At 36.7% G+C, this 17,548-nt stretch overlaps 1 protein-coding gene across 3 annotated transcripts; it reads right to left on the bottom strand.

Annotated features, from left to right (window-relative positions):
- Positions 1-11,802: 11,802 nt before the first annotated feature.
- On the bottom strand, positions 11,803-16,103 carry ZNF281 (zinc finger protein 281). 3 transcript variants are annotated; one of them, XM_079106065.1, is made up of 3 exons: positions 15,976-16,103; positions 15,556-15,760; positions 11,803-15,447 (listed from the first exon to the last, which is right to left on the bottom strand). In XM_079106065.1, exons 2-3 carry the CDS (start codon positions 15,740-15,742, stop codon positions 13,013-13,015), a joined length of 2,622 nt encoding a protein of 873 aa, XP_078962191.1. In that variant the 5' UTR covers positions 15,743-15,760; positions 15,976-16,103; the 3' UTR covers positions 11,803-13,012. The 3 variants fall into 3 exon arrangements, with proteins under 3 accessions (XP_078962191.1, XP_078962189.1, XP_078962190.1); XM_079106063.1 differs by having other exon boundaries at positions 11,803-15,760; XM_079106064.1 differs by having other exon boundaries at positions 11,803-15,756; positions 15,976-16,097.
- Positions 16,104-17,548: the final 1,445 nt, after the last annotated feature.

Here is a 17,548-nt window from a genome sequence, read left to right as displayed (position 1 = left end):
GTTTCAAGTTACATATAAACCACTTCTAAAAACATAATATACCAGTACCCTGCCCGCTACCTGAATCAGTAGCTGCTACCAACAAGAAACAGTAATTGTTCCTCAATCCTGTCACAGTTGCATGACAGACAATAACTACAATATAAGACTTGTTCTTAAGGAAGATTCTTTTTTAAAGAAGGAAGAATCTTGGAATAAAACATTATGTAACTCTACCTTGCCTAATTTATTTATTTTGTGGTATTGGAAATTGAACCCAGGGCCTTGCCCATGTTAGGCAAGTTTCTAACACTGAGTTTAATTCCCAGCCCCCGCTTTTTAAAAATATTTTTTTAGTTGCCGATGGATCTTTATTTATATGCAGTGCTGAGAATCAAACCCAGTGCCTCACACATGCTAGGTGAGTGCTCTACCACTGAGCTATGATCCCAGTCCTCCCAGCCCTTTTTATTTTGAGATAGGGTTGGCCTGGATTGGTCTCAAACTTGTGATTCTCCTGCCTTAGCCTCCAAAGTAGTGAGATTACAGGTGTATACCACCATACCTGGCCCTAATTAATATTTTAAAACGTTAACTGTTAACATGAAATAGAGTTTTAGTTAACTTCAAATAGATTTGTTCCTATAATAAATACCAGGCTGATAACAAATTCTAAATACCACATAATAATCCTAAATCTATCCATGTAATTAGCACTCCAGAAACTGTCCATCAGTGAATTTCAGTTTATAATCTAAGAAGCAGTAAGTTCCTTAAATGAACCCATATAGTTATTAGACAAAACAATAAACAGAAATCACAAGGCAATGAGCAACCAAATAAATTTAAAAATTAATAACTGAATTGGATAAGTCCAATTAGTTTTTTTAGGCAAGTTTTTCACTAAAAATTACCCCCATCTTTAATCACTTCTGGGCCTTCTATTCATTTCTTCAGTGATGACCAAATTATTTAAGTATTCCAAAAGGTCTCTCCATCTACCCTGTTTCAACAGTGGTAAACCATTCAGAGCAGTTTCTCACTGCAACACTACTGACCTTCTAGGCTGGATAATTCTTTGCTGTAAGGAGCTACCCTGGGCACTCTAGGATATTGAGCAAAATCCCTGGTCTCTCCCCATTAGGTGCCAGTAGCACACAATCAGTTCCAGGTTGACAATGAAAATATCTCCAGACACTGCCCAATGTTGCCTGGGAGAAAAACTGTCCCCAGTTGAGAACCAGGGATCTGGAGTCATTCTTTGGTGTCTTTACCTCCACAAGACCCCTGTTAAAGTGTACATGCATTCCCTGGGATGGTTAAGACTTTTCTCACAGCCCTTGCAACATCTCTGAACACTGTTATGCAGCCTACCCCTCAACAGTAGGTGCTACAGGCACCACTTTAAAGCTGAGGAAATTCAAGTTCGGAAAGATGAAGTACTTTTAATTCTATTCAATATTAGAACCAAGATAGAAAGTAAGCACAGTAGAGATCTGGAATCACCAAGGGGGTTGCACCAATTCTACCAGTAGTATCCAAAAGTACTTCCCTTCCTGAGCCTGTTCTTCCTACCTATGGCACTAAAGTGACATATAACTGACATACAAAAGTAATTATCATCAGTAATTTTTTAAAAAATATTGTCAGCCATTAGCACCCTAAAATCTCTTCCCCAGATATGCTTCCCTACCTTCCTTTGGGTCTTTGCTCCAATGTTACCCTTTTCAAGACTCCCCCATTTGAAATGAGCGTGCACCTCACTATCACTTTCTGGTTCGTTTAGTTTTCTTCCTGGCACTTAGCCCTCTTCCCTCTTTGCAGCATAAGATGCACTTTTTGCCCAGCTCTGCCACTGGCATTCAAGTGCACTTTGTTTTGTTCCCTTTTCACCTTTATTGCCTAGAATGATGTGTGGCACATAGTGGGGACCCAGCTAATTGCTCAGCTGATCCAATTTTATAAAACCAAATCAGTGAAATTTGAATTGAGAACTTATAAGAATTGGATGGATTTTGGTTAGGACATGAGAAAGGAAAGCCAAGGAGAAAAGTGCTGGAACATAATCAAAAAGTTCTAAGACAGAGCTTCTCAAGAGGACTAGAATGCAGATTCTGATTTAGTGCCTAGGTGGGAGCAGGACTCTGTCAAACGTGCTAAGTGGTGCATTTCACAGTCAAGCCCTAGGCCAGAGTGCACGTGGGTAGTAGGACTAAACACCTTCACATTGAGAAGGGAATCAGGCTGCAGAAGACGAAACTGATGAGTTGTCTGTTAATGAAAAGTACATGCCCTCCTTGTATTGCACTCCTTTCATCTGCTAAGCCTGATGAGCTACACAGACAACTTCACGGAATGGAGAATCTGAGCATCCCAGTACTAAACAACCAAAATTACCTGGCGTCTTTCTCATCTGTCAATGATCACCTATATACATTTTGGTTTTGTTTGGGAGGAGAATAATCATGAATATATAATAGTCATTATAAAAATGTTTAGCTTAATTTCAAATTACCATGTGAGTAATACAGCATACTAATGACCAATATATCAGATTTCAATAGATCAAAAGCTTCTCCACAATGCTGTCCAACATTACTTAATACAACCCCTACCTACACAACCTCTCAATTTAGTAGTTGGTAGATTATGAACAGCTGAAAATTATGAGATTAAAAGTAGTTAATGATTTATGAAAAGTATGGAGATTCCTCAGAAAACTTGGAATGGAATCACCATTTGACCCAGCTATTCTATTTCCTGGTTTATACCCAAAGAACTTAAAAATCGGCATACATACTATGGTGATACAGTCACATCTATGTTTATAGCACTTTCAACAGATGGATAAAAAAAATGTGATTCTTCACATTTGACAGAATATTACTCAATATATGACAGAATATTACTCAGTCTTAAGGAAGAATAAAATTATGGCATTTGCAGGTAAATGGATGGAACTGGAAAATATGCTAAGCAAAATAAGCCAATCCCAAAACATCAAAGGTCAAAAATTTTCTCTGATATGTGGATGCTAATTCATAACAAGGGTGGAGCGGCTAGGAAAGAATAGAGTTACCTTAGGTTGAAGGGAGTGAAGAGGGGAGAGGGTATAGGGGTAGGAAAGATAGTAGAATGAATAAGACATTATTACCCTATATACATATATGACTATATGACCGATGGGATTCTACATTATGTACAATCCAAAGAATGAGAAATTATGCTCCATTATATATGATGTATTGAGGTGCATTCTACTGTCATGTATAAATAAATAAAACAAAAATTTTTTAAATTAGCTAAGTGAAGGAAAGAATACATTTCAAGTTCCAAATCATCCAGTTTCACTTTGGATAACATAATTGAGACCAAAGTCAAGAGAGCACTGAACATCATTCACAACCAACTTATAAATTACGTTTGCTTTCAAAAGTATCTGCTAACTGTAAAATGCTCAATTTGCTTTTATTACAAAAGGCAATTTTGTTGTTGCTGTTATAATAATAATAATTATTATTATTATTTTGGTACCAGGGATTGAGCCCAGGGGTGCTTAACCTCTGAACCATATCCCCAGTCCATTATTTGTTTTATTCATTTTTTGAGACAGGGTCTCACTAAGTGGCTGAGGCTGGTTTTGAACTTGTGATCCTCCTGCCTCAGCCTCATCACTGGAATTACAGGCATGTGGCCACCACTCAGCTACAAAAGGCAATTTTAAATCAAATTGGTGAACTGAAACTAAAGCGAAAATTTCCAAAATATCTTTATACATCCCTAATTATTTAAAATAAAACAATTATTTATAAAAGATAATGGGATTAAAATTTAGATTCAGGCTAGGCATTGTGAAGCATGCCTCTAATTCCAAACTTGGAAGGATGAGGCAGGAAAGTTCAAGGCCAGCCTGGGCAACTTAGCAAGATCTACTTCAAAACAAACAAGACTGAGGATATACCTCAGTGGTAGAGCACCCCAGTTTAATCCCCAGTACTGCAAACAAAGCAAAAGAATTTAGATTCACTTGTAAATTCCAGTTATTAATAAGCTTCAGCTAATGTAATAGTGTCATAAAATGAACGGCAAAGAGGAATAACAATTTCTGAAATTAAAGTTTACAATTTGTCTACTCTATTCAAATAAAACACTAAAATGACAATTTTTAATAGATAATTCAGTGTGCCCACAATGGAACATTTACTTATTAATATCTTCAAAGTATTTAATTTTCACCTTTAGGTATTTCTAGAAATGTGTTATTTTACCAAGTGAAAAAACTGTTTTCTTCAAAAAACACTGTTGACTTACATTTTTCACTTTAAACCAAAACAAATGGTTGTTGTCCAACATTTGAAAGCCTCCTATAAGATTTAAAGTGGCTTTTCTTTAAACACCGAGTAGATTATTGTTTATTCCATACAAGAATGAAGAATTAAAAATACATATCTAGTCTACGAAGGTCAATTTTCTAAGCACATTTATCAGAAATAAAATATACATCTGTTCTATGAAGGTCAATTTTCTAAGCACGTTTATCAGAAACAAGTGTTTTTCAAAACAAGTCAAGTCAGGTTCAGGCAGTGGTTTGCTTCCTATTGATAGGATAAACAACTTCTTTTTCTCTTCACAATTTTAATAGCTCTACACACATTAATCTTATTTACTGCCTAGCAATGTCCCCACCATCTGCTCTTGGTAGTATTCCATCTGGGGGGCGGGGGGGGGAATAAATATATATATACACACATATTCAGCTCCTAGTAATTTGTGCTCTGAAAATATTATAACAAAGCAAGTGTATGAGGAGAGGAAGGTATTAAGAATTTATTCATCTAAATACTATATATATGGCTTATAAGCAAAATCACAAACTGATTTATAAAAGGCAGTTTTATATATATATATATGTATATATACATATAATTTATGCTTACATTCCACTGCCCACTTCAACTGCTATTTCAATACTCAACAATTTTAACAAACAGTACTTTCAGACTGTTCAAAATATTTTTGTATTTTAGTTCCATATGGAGTATTGGTTCAGTTGGGTGAATAACTGAATATAATCCAGGGTGATCATTTCTTATTAAATGACAAAATATATGTTTATTCATTTTTTCTTTGGAAACCAGAAAAATAATTTCTACCATTATTGTCATGGGAAACTCTGAAATTATTTCATGATTATATAACCAATTCTACAAATTTTACTTGCATGGTTTATTAAAGCTTTAATTCCACATGTAAATGAAATGACATGATTTAAAAGCAAAAATATTTTCATTGTAATTCTTTATCACTTAATACTTAGCTAAGAATGAATATTAACTTTTCCTTGGTATCAGTTATTTATGATAATTTTTAAAAATTATGATAGTCAACCATACTGAATTACAGTAATTCAAAATTTCCGGTTTCAGAGAACAAATTTAAATGTTATTAGAAATAAACTATTAAGCAAGATATTCCTTTTTATCATCTCCTAAGCATTGCCTTTTCTCCTTAAAAAAAAAGACCCAAAAAACTTAAAATACTATTACCTTCATTAGCACTCCCTCCCAAATATCAATCTTAGAGGTTTAATAAAATCACAGAGAACAAAAACTCTAGACATCTTCCCAAATCACATTGTCATTTTGCCTTTAAGTACATTCCTACAATTCATCAGCAGTAACTCACAGAAATTCAGGATCATTTTACCTTTAGTACCAGTCTTCCAAATGTATCTAATTCAAACTTGAAGATCCTTTAATAAGTCCACAATAAACATATCCATTAATACTCATCTCTTTGGTTTCTTATTTTTTCCCTCCTTCCCTTTCAAAGACAAATCTCTGTCTCTTATTGTGTCCTTCCTTCCCTTTCAAAGACAATCTATCTCAATAGTTTTAATAGCTTGTTTTTTATGCCTTGTCCAATATTCACAGGTTTTTATATTTCTTCAGAGAAATCCTGATCTATGTTAAGTGTAGCCATAACCTAATTTTTTACTTACTAAAAATAAGAGGCAATTTAAATAGCTGGAGTGTAATGGTTTTGGATTACCTTTGCAAATTTTCTAAACCAAGCCTTTAAGAGATCAAATTACCAACATAAATTTGCTCACAAACACACACACTCAAAAATACTTAGTTAACTATTCCAAATATAAATAGACTGGGTATAGAAATATTTTAGTGTACTTTATAAAATAATTAAACATTTGGGATGTCTTCAACTGTCCTCCAAATATAAATTAAAATTCCTCAATAATTTACCTTGCAAACAATATCATCTCTAATTCAGTAAGACAATTTTAAGATGTTCATTGAAAGGCTACTATGAACAAAAGTGGAAAGCAAAACAAAACCAATTTAAAAAAAAATATTTAAAAAAATTTTTTTAGTTGTTGATAGAGCTTTATTTATTTATATGTGGTGTTGAGAATTAAAGCCAGTGCATCACACATGCTAGGCAAGTGCTCCACCACTGAGCCACAACCCCAGCCCCAAGACCAATTTTTTAAAGTTTTGATGCATTTATGCAGTGCTATGAACCTTACTCAGTTTGCTTTTTTTCTTTTTCTTTTCTTTTCTTTCTTTTTTTTTTTTTTTTTTTTTTTTTGGTACCAGGGACTGAACTCAGGGGCACCCAACCACTGAGTCACATCCCCAGCCCCTTTTTTTTTGAAACAGAGTCTCACTAAGTTGCTTAGGGTCTCACTAAGTTGCTGAGGCTTTGAACTCACAATCCTCCTGCTTCAGCCCCCAAGCCGCTAGGATTACAGACATGTGCCACAGCACCCTGCTTCTTTTTTTCTTTCTTAAGGACTATAAACAAGCATTTATTGCATTGTCTCATATAGAAAGGTGTATGCCCCACAGGCTAAGTAGGTGGACCGCAAAGTCGATTAATCCATGGACAGAACAGGCCCTTGCTTAATTTTCTCATGTGCTTATGACTAAATAAAATTTTCATATCTACTAAATGCAAACATTTTCAAAGTTTTTATTGCTATATTCACTTAAAGATGAAAACTTTAGGTCTCACCTCAGTCAGTTTTCTAAACTATACTAAGCATTTTTGCTTGGGAGCCACTAAGAAACTGCAAGCTTCAGACTTTGCAGCTCCACCACCAAAATGATCAAGGTCATGGGTTGTCTATTCACGGAGACCCACAATGATACCCATTTACAGTTCTCATTAACCACCAAAAAGAAGGAACTTTCTCAAATGTTTGCATTTGGCTTCCTTGTAGGAAGAGCCTAGTTTATGCACAACCAAACAAATGGTTATACTGCTGATCTTGTCAATTTTGCAATCCACTCTTTAAAATTAAATCTGAAAATGTTACTTTCAGACTTAAAAAACTGTATTTATGCCAAATTCAAGACACAGACTGAGTTCCCACTTAAAACTTTCCAATACATAATGCCTCTAAAACAAGATTCACACCTGCAGTGGAATACACAAATGAACTAGTCACCAGTTAAAACTGAAAAACACTTATCAAAGCAAAACTTACAAATAATTAAGGTTTTCCAACTTTTGACAATTACACTTTTCCTGTAATAACACAATGTGCCTTTATACACTGTACTTGTAAGTTCTTTTTGGTGTATGGGGATGAGGATTCAGAGCTTTTGTTTTAATTCCTAAGTTCTGTGCATATTCATTTGATCACACAGAACAGTAATTTTGACAGTGTTAAGAAAAGTTACTTTAAATTCTTAGTGATCAATGAAAGCTGTGTAATCTCCTGAGCTACTGAAGAAAAGATTTAATAAACATGAAGATTACCATTCTTTTTCCTGGATTGATAATGTAAACAGAAGTTCACGACAGTTGTCCGTTAAGAGTTATTTATTAATTATTCCACAATAGTACTAAAAGTTCATAACAAACCAAAGCACCAAAATAAATATGAACTCAAAGAATGACAAAATAGAACAGTTTTCAACCAAAGAGCTCCTTTACCTTTTAGCCAAATTCTCCACTATTAGACCACTATTAAGATTGAGGTAAATCCTATATTTCCTTCAAAACCTACTCCTTTTCTTTGAATCCATTTAAAGATATCCCTTATCTCCCTTAACAGTCAACCCCTACCCAATATTCTTTTATTTTCTAGGAACACAGGGAATAAATTTTCCCCTTTAGAGTGTAAGGCTTAAATCATTAAAAATTTCCACAGCTATTGAGCTATATTTTCCAAGAGTTACCTATATCACATGACAGCTTTGCATGTCTTATCTTGCACAGTATACGTCAACCTAGCTAGTCACACTCCAGCTGTATTAAGTACAGTCTTTATGGTATAAAGAATTCAGTTATTACTCCTCCTAGGTAAAAAGGTATGGGTTGGCTATGAGTTTTATTTTTGCTAATACTTATCTGGGAAGCTACTTTTGTGCACGGGAACTTCATAGATGACTAACTATTATACACTAAACACATTTCTTTGTTAATGGAAAATACTGAACTACCAACAAGTCTAGCATCCGTATGGTAGTTGTAAGAAAATATGCAAAGAATTATAAATTCCATTCAGTTATTTGACCAGCACATCATAAAACTATGTGGCTATAAAGTAACCTAAATGTATTCCACAAATGCTAATTAGTTGAATGCAGAAAGGGTTAAGAGTCACCTAAATATTTGATGATTTTTAGTTTAGGCATTGATTCTCCAATTACTTGCAAAATTAAAATAAGTTTCAGTATTTAGGCAGTCTTCTAAGAAAGAGATCCTTAACCTGGGGCCCCCAGATAAATTTTTTTCAGTCATCGTATAAAGCATGTAAATTGACTTGTTAATTTTCATGTGCAGACATATTCCTGATAATACATGGACTTAGGGAGACAATTCCATTAGCTATTCCCCAGAGTCTGTGACAACCAAAATGTTATGAGGATTTCCCTGTATGGGCCAAAGACTCATTAAGAATTTAGACAGAATCTACTTATAGCCAGTATTTTTTTTTAAAAAAGCAAGATGGATACAAAGAAAGCAGAGCAATTTTAAGTGTATGTCCTCTTTATGGTCATAATCCTAAAAATTAAGTACAGTCTCACAGGATAGTCTCTTCTTTATAATTTTTTGATCAAGGGTAAAACTACAGAATTTTCAAGATGATATCTACATGCTAATGTTCATTTATATAATAAATTATTAAGGACATAAAAATATAATAAGTAGAACACAATTTCCCTCAAAATCAGGAACTCTATCATCTCATAGATGGTACAAACAAATTAGCAAATCACTAGAGATCACTCCTCTTAAATACCAAGAGAGAACCCATAACAAAAACATGTGGAACATTACTGACACCACCTCAAGAAACATGATGCATGGATCATACCATAGCACTATCAAAGGAATCTTGTATCACATTTTAAAACTGAAATCCTATCATTATGTATCACAGAAAACAAGAAAATCACTAAATTCAGAAAATGAATCTTCAGATGTTTTATTCTAAAAACGGGACTTGGAAGTTCAAAAGGTAACGTTTGTTTTTAAAGAACTTGTGTTTAATAATATATGCCTTCACAAGGCCATATCACTCAAATTCCACATTCAGCTTTAAATGATACTAATAGCAAATGACTACAAAATACCAGATAACAGAAAAAATTTTTACCTCTCATCTGATTAGTGTTAACACAGAAATAATAAAAACTTGTAATAAAAACTTGAAGCACAGATTTTTTTCCTACATCTTTGTTCTCATTATTAAATTTCCTCACAAATTACTAACCAACAATTACCAAATTATGTTGGTCATTCTGAATTTAAAGTAGCACAACAGAAATCCAAAGCATTGTTTCCAACATCTTAAAAGTAAAAATCTTTAATTTTAAAATGATCAAATTAAGATACAGACATTCCACAAAAGATAAAAAGGTAGTGGGGTGGGTTAAAAAAAAAAATTGTTAGGACTAATCTGAGGAGGGAAATAAATCATCTGTACATGGACATCAAGAACTAGATTTCAATGCAGAATCAGTGAAGAGACTGCTTAGCAATGAGTTCAAGAAAACAATTAAATCTGGAAATAATAGAAAGAAAAAATCTATATTATTTCCTAATCACATGCTTAATAGACACCATTAATCATTTCCCTAAAATACTATCATATATTTAAAAAGCAAAACCTCCAAAACCTATTCTACTCTTCAATATCTTTATTGCTAATATCTCAGCATTTGTGGCCACAAAATCAGCGCACAATTTCCTCAGGACCTCAGATGTCTATGCCTTCTCTTTCATCTTTAAAAGTTAACATATTTACCTCCAAACACCTATTTTTTTTCTTTCACTGCTGTGGATAGAAACCCAGAGCCTCATACATGCTACACAAGTCTCTACTACTGAGCAACATCATCAGTCCATAAGCACCTTTTCTGCATCTCTCCTACTACCTATAGTTCCCATTTTTAAGTTAATTATGATTTAACACTACCTTTTTCTTACCAAAAATGCTGAAGACCATTTATACCTGTCATCCTGTCATTCTAAAATAACCTTTCCGAGGCAAAAAAGGATGCACCTTGAACCAAAAATACTGGATTTAAAAATAAAGCCTCTATCAGTAATCTCTCAAGAGTAATATTTACCGGGGCTAACCAAATTCAATAAAACGTTCTAATTCACAAATCAGATTTTTATTCTTCCATATTATTGTGCACCTCAAACAAAATATTTAACCCATTTTCAAATAAAATAAACCTAGAAACATAAAATACTCTTTAAAATACAATAAAAATGCAAGCTCCTAAATTGCAGGTTATACCATTAATGTGAATATTTCATGAAATGTAGTCCACAGAGAACTCTGAAAAATGTGACTGATTAAAGTGATATCTCCTTTCTTCAATTTTGTGATTAACAGGACTTTTATTGGTAGTAAACTAGAGCAAACAATCAGAATAATACATATGCAGTATTCAGTACACACAATAAAAGTTAAAGAAATTCAAAACCTGTATAAAACAGACAAAAAAAAAAAAAAAAAAACTGGAGAAAAATCATACAGCTTAAGAGATACAGTGGTAAAGGTTTTCTCCATCCTTTAATTACAGCTTGTACTCTGTACCCAACAGAACTTACCGCACTTACTGAAATAAGAAATACAGACTTTTAGTACTGAGTGTATTTAAGAGGATTAAACACATTTTCTAAGAATCTTTCAATGACAAGTTGGTAACCCTGTAGCTGCTAAAAAGCTAAAGGGAGGAAAGTGGGGAAAGGAAATTAACTAGTATTTTGTAACCATTTTTAATAATTTCTTATTTTCCAAACACTGCTTTTATAACAGAAGTGTTTTACACTTGCACAATATTAATTACTTTATTATACATGGAAGCCTGTGGTAGGCTGATTACACAATAAGACTGCAAACAACCAGTGGTACTTTTCTGACGTCAGAAGAGTACATAAGACTGAAACATCACCAAAAGTACATAAAAAACTCATCAGCATAAACATCAAAGTACATTAAAAAATATAATCAGGAAAAAAATACAATTGCTAAAAAGTGGTTTAGAGCAGAGCCACTGCCTATCAGTAGCTTTAAATGGCAATTAGCGTTCATAGCAAGTTTTGATGACTTTACAAGACCCCCCTGTACAATACTGATTAACACACCCTCCTTTTAAAATGTACATTAAAGGCTGCAATTTCACAAAGAGGTTCTGATGTCATTACTAAATACACACTCTTATCCCTCACATGAGTTAGGTCACCAGGTGGAATCACAACCCTATTAATATCTATAGTTCTGAGTCCATGGAGTTTTATTATACATGGATATGCATATGGGGTTTGCTTTAAAAAAAAAAAAAAAAAAAAGTGAGGTTAGAGATGTTTAACCTATCATTTTGTATTTGGATGCCATAAGGCATTTAAACACATAATCAATTACTTATCATTCTAAATTGATAGGGAGAAGAAGGATCAAGGCAGGCCCAGAACTCTTAAGAGGATAAGAACAAGAACCAAAAAACATAAGTGAGGGTGATATATAATAACACAATAAAAGAATGTTTTTAGGCCATGTATAATAAATAATGCATACCCCAAATTTCAATGAATTATGTGATTCCAATTTGGGTTCTAATACTGGAACCCACCAACCACTTGGTCTTCAACACTGTACTAGATGTCAATAGAATCACTTAATGGAACTACAGCCTTGTTATAGCTGGGATAACTAGAGGATGCTTTTTTTCTTCTTCTATTAAAGCTACCATTCCAGGCTTTGATCAAAGATCCAAGAAAATTTGTTCTACCAGGCTGGAATGAAATGTGGTTTGGAAGTTCAGAGTACATTAAAAAGCTGCAACAAAATACAGGTAGCCAACAATCTCAGAATTTTGGATCAGCCCAGATGGAGACAGCAATTTGAAATGTTTTCGATCCCTTACTTAAATGATGAAATGTATATTTTACCAGCCCAGAGAGAGCAATTTGAAATGTTTTCGATCCCTTACTTAAATGATGAAATGTATATCATACTATTTGTAAATTGGATATTCCATTACGGTGATAACGTACAGAATTCCCATGCGTTATTACACTTTCCTGAGAGTAAAGCAATTAGAATAACCTTAATCCTAGCAACAAAGTTTTTTTTTTTTTTTTTTTTTTGTAGTTTTTGTTTTTTGATTTTTTTTAGTTTTTTTTTAGTTTTGTTTTGTTTTTGTTTTTTGGGTTTTTTTAGGTTTTTTTTTTTTTTTTTTTTTTTTTTTTTTTTGCATTTAAAAGTTTTGGGCTATTCCCTGACGATCTATACATGTAAATTTGATTGCTAAACATTGTCACTTTGAATGTCAAACTATTTTTAATCTATTGATTTTGATTAAAAATCATAATACAAACAGAGCTAAAATCACACTAACAAAATAAACTAAATATGAAAAGTTGCATTGAAAGGGCATTACATTATTCTTAATAGGATCGTGTAGAAACATTCCAATGGCAGTGTTCTCAAAATAAAACAAAATTACATTAGAAGACCCCCAGCCTGGTCACTTTTGGGACCTTACCTGTAACTTTGGCTGGTGGGTGTCTTTACTCTTGTACTACATGGCTCACTTACATCAGACATCATATTTGTATACCCTGAGAAATCTGACACTGAAGTCCTTACTCTATGGTCCACTTCTCCATTAGAGTTAGTGATAAAGGTCATTGGCACCCTGCTGCCCGACTTAAACTGAGAACCAAATGCTTGTGCAAAGTTCTCAATCTGGTACGTTGTTCTAGGCTCTATGTCTTTCTGAGGATCTATCTGGCTAGCTAACTCCTGAGATGGAATCTGAAAACTTGCTGAGGACTCCAAGTTTTTCTGTTGTTCCTTCTGGCTAGTCAATTTCTGAGATGAAGACTGGAAGGCTGACGAAGTCTCTAAATTCTTCTGAGAATCTATCAGATCATCCAGCTCCTGCGAAGGTGTCAACTGCTGATGTGTAGCATCCAAAGCAGATAAATAAAGACCTGGTTGAGATCCAAACAACATCCCAAAAGGAGGCTTTGGCAATGAAGATGGCAACACTGAGGTAACAGATTGGCCGAAACCACACTCCAAAGGAGATGTAGTGTATATTTGTTTTTCTGGAAATAAAGTGTGGTTGTGGAGAGGTGAAGACAAACTGACAAATTGGAAACCATGTCCAAGAGTAAAACCTGCGTTGGTAGATTTTTCAAAAGCCTGTTGGAGGTATTTGGAGTATTCTTGCAACATGCTTGCTTTATCATTTGAAGGTGTTTGGGTGCCTGGGCTCAAATTTTCTTCTTGAACCAATTCTGAGTGTTCTCCTGAGGTGTGTAAATCCACTCGTGGTTCTGTTATATTGAAAGGATCCTCTTTCTGGCTTTCTGATTTGTTGGAGTATTGATCCAAAAGACTTTGTAAAACCTCATCAGGAATTCCAGACTTGTCATGACAAGACTTAATTTCAGCATTTAGTGCTGAAGAGTCAATAAGTGACAATGGTGCCTCACTGTCCAAAACACTGACACCTGCAGACTGAATGACAGACTGTTGGGAGACCATGTGTCCTACATTTATAGAAAAGGCACTGTTGCTGCTGGCAGTTGGTAAATATCTTCTTTTCTTTGAAAACTGCATGGCATCATCATAATTACTACTTATTTGACCTTGTTTGCCACTTGTACTTTGGAGAAGACTAATGGTCTCCACACTATTATTTGATACTATACCAAGTGAGCTACTTGGTTTTCCAGACAAGGATTTCTGTCCAACTATGTCTGGTAACGGTGACACAAAATTCAGGTAGCTTTTATCTGTATTCTTTCTGCTTCCTTTCTTAAAGATCAATTTTGGCACCCTTTTCTGTAGTTCATCTATACCAGTGCCAATTATGCCTCCACTGGAAGACACAGTAGGCATTTCTACTGAATAACTCTGCATGTTTATATTATTTGAAATTTGTGATTCATTTGTTTTACCAGATTTATGTTCCTTATTTTCAATAGCTATGCTTTTTGATTTTGATTTTCTCCTTGAAGAACTTGTATTTCCCTGAGACAACACAGCCAGATTACCCATATTGTTATGGTTTGATGACCCAGGTTCTGCACTAGCGGCTCCTTTCGCTATGGCTTCACCACATGTGCGCCTGTGCTTCAACAATCTATCAGTCCTTGAAAAATACTGTTGGCAAGTGTCACACTTATATGGCTTTTCTCCACTATGTGTCCTCTTGTGTCTCTCCATATGGTACTTCTGAATAAACTTCATGCTGCATTGATCGCATCCAAAGGGCTTCTCTCTACTATGAATTTTCTCATGTCTCTGCAGTAGATATTTCTGAATGAAACCCATACTACACTGGCTGCACTGAAAAGGTCTTTCTCCTGTATGAATGAGGACATGTCTCCGCAGGTGATAGGAGCTTCGGAAAGCAGCACTACAGTGATCACAGATATGAGGTTTCTGACTTGGGGAGAGGATGGCACCTTCTCCATCTCCAACCAAAGAAGGTTTGGAAGATGCGCTCGGCTTCCTCTTGGCTTTGATTCCCTGAGATTCTGGCTTTGGCCTCTTTGCCTTTTTGACATTAGTGTCCTGCTTTGGCTCCTCGTTGCCATGGTCATCAGTCCTGCTACTGCTGCTCAGTAATACATCGCGGTGGTGCTGGGCTGGTTGCTGCTGGACATGCTGGTGGAGAATACTGAGGTCCTGGATGACGCCGTGGCTCCCCCCTTCCCCTCCTCCTAGGCCTGGAGATCTCTCTTCAGCTCCAGCGAACAGCCCCCCATAGTGGTGGTGGTGATGGTGGTGGTGGGACTGCTGCTCCTCAGGATCCGCGGGTTTCTCTTGCTTGATGCTAACCAAAGACTGCAAGAATCCCCAGGAGGTCCTCTGCGAAGGGAAGGCCGCGGCTGACGCCGCCGGCTCCTTCTTGAAAGTCATGTCCGGGGCTGGCGGAGGGGGGGGCTCAGCGGCCGGGGCTGCGGAGGTAGAGGAGGATAACACGCACTGCGGGGGAGGGGCGGCCGACCCCGCCGGCCGGGTGAAGCTGGTGACCGGGGGAAGCCGGTGGTTGAACATAACCATACCCTGGGGAAAGGTGGGCTCCATCTCTGCTCTCCTGCTGTTGCTGCTGCTGCTGGTGCTGCTGCTGCTGCTGCTGGTGCTGCTGCTGCTGCCGCCGCTGCCGCCGCCGGAGCCGCTGCCGCCGGAGCCGCTACCACCGCTACTGCCCGTACCACCGCCGCCACTCAGGAACCCGCTGCCGATTTTCATACCCCGGAGGAGGCCTGGCTGAGAAGAGGAGGAGGAACACGGAGGAAAGGAGGTGGAACCGGGCCCCGGGCCGGGACCACCGCAGCGCTCAGGACCCCGCCGCGCCGCCGCCCAGACCGCAACGCGCCCAGCACTAATTCCCAGCCCCGTCGCCTCCGGCACCGACACGCATGGCCCTATGACTCTTCCCCGGGCCTCGCCCACTTCCTCCCGGACCCACCAGCAACACTTACGGGTCCCGCCGCCGCCGCAGCCGCCGTCGCCTCCAGTTAATAAAAATAACGCCGTCCTCTCCACAATGGAATTAAAAGCCTTTCCTGTACTGCGCAGCCGCGGCGCGGTGTCTGCTGGGAACTCCCCGACCCGACCAGAGGGGAGCTCTACGGATTCACGGCGCCTGCGCCGCAGTTTCCGCCTGGCCTGCCTGTCAATCACTGGGGCGGTTGGGCGGAGTTGGGGGGGGCCTGGGTAGGAGGGGCGGGGATTTGGAACCCTACTGAAAGGGGCTCCGAGGAGAATAGACGTGATTGGTGGACTACACTGAAGGAGATGAAAGTTGTTGAGGGCTTCTGGGGGAAAGACGCTCAGGAGGTGGAACCCAAGGGGCGGGAAGTTGGGGCGGGGGAGGGGGCATCGGTACTGCAGCGTGGCGTGGGAGCCGTAGAGAAAGGGGTTGGAGGAGAAGGTGGGGAAAACAGGACTGAGTTTTGGGGCTTTCTTAACTTTAGGGTTTGCAATCCAGGTATTGAATCAAAATACAAATCCAAAAGTGGATCACTTAAGGCACCTTTAATTCTATCTAAAAGCATTAAACTTCAAAGGCCCAGCATTTATTGTAGATATTTCTGTTATCCCTTTTAGTTTGGAAACAGTAATAATCCGCATCCCTTGCATTAATAGGAGGAATCTACTTTGAAACCGCAATTGAGGTACCGTTGCAAAAAAAAAAAAAAAAAAAAAAAAAATTGTCTTACTGCCAACCTACCTGAAGGCTACTGGAAAGGGAAACCGCGTGTAATCCAGGTGCAGCTGTGCTGTAAAACACGCCCACATACATACTTCATCAGCATCAGATGATATTTAAATGTTCACATACCTTTGCATTCCGCCTAATGAATCTGTTTGCCACGTGGTATTGCTGTCTGACCTTTATTATTATTTGTGAAAAATTGTCCAGTAGGCCCTTCTATGTTCTCTCTAGGATCCATTCTTTCCTCTTCAATATAGAATGCCTACAAATTAATGTAAAATCACAAATCTTTCTGTTAAGGGAAAAGTATAAAGTCAAGTCTTGAAATCAAAGTTATATCAACAAAATAAACAATAAGCATTTAATCAGTCCCTAATCAGTCCCTAATGTGGAAAAGACACTTTCATAATAAACATGCAGAAATCTAAACCAGCAACTTTCCTGAGGGTATTTATAAACCACAGAAAATTTTAATAAAAGAACTAGAGTTATGACAATAGTTTATTTACATAGTATATTTTCTTGATAAAATTACAAGTCCATCTTCTTACAATATTTCCCTAGCTAAATAACTTCTCATAATTAAATAATAAACAACTTCTCTGAGAAATTTCACAATTGAAACCATAAAGAGTATTTACTAGTACTTGTGGGCCTCTCTCAGTCTACCTGAAAAACTTAAAAGACAATATTTAATGAAAAATTTGAGAGGAAAAAAATAATTGTACTTTGCTAACTCCATGCAATTACGTATAAGCATTCCACCATGTAAACTGAAACTTTAATATTATCAAGTATAGCTGTGTTAAAGACTGAAAATTCAAGAACTTCAGGCA

This window comes from Sciurus vulgaris (assembly GCF_902686455.1).
Source record: "Sciurus vulgaris genome assembly, chromosome: 12".
Lineage (NCBI taxonomy): Eukaryota > Metazoa > Chordata > Mammalia > Rodentia > Sciuridae > Sciurus > Sciurus vulgaris.
The sequence above is the reverse complement of the archived record's forward strand: the minus strand, read 5'-3'. Positions and strand labels throughout refer to the sequence as shown.

Bases quoted from the DNA above. Each gene is read 5' to 3' on its own strand.
- ZNF281 (XM_079106063.1), bottom strand. From the start codon at position 15,742: ATGAAAATCGGCAGCGGGTTCCTGAGTGGCGGCGGTGGTACGGGCAGT.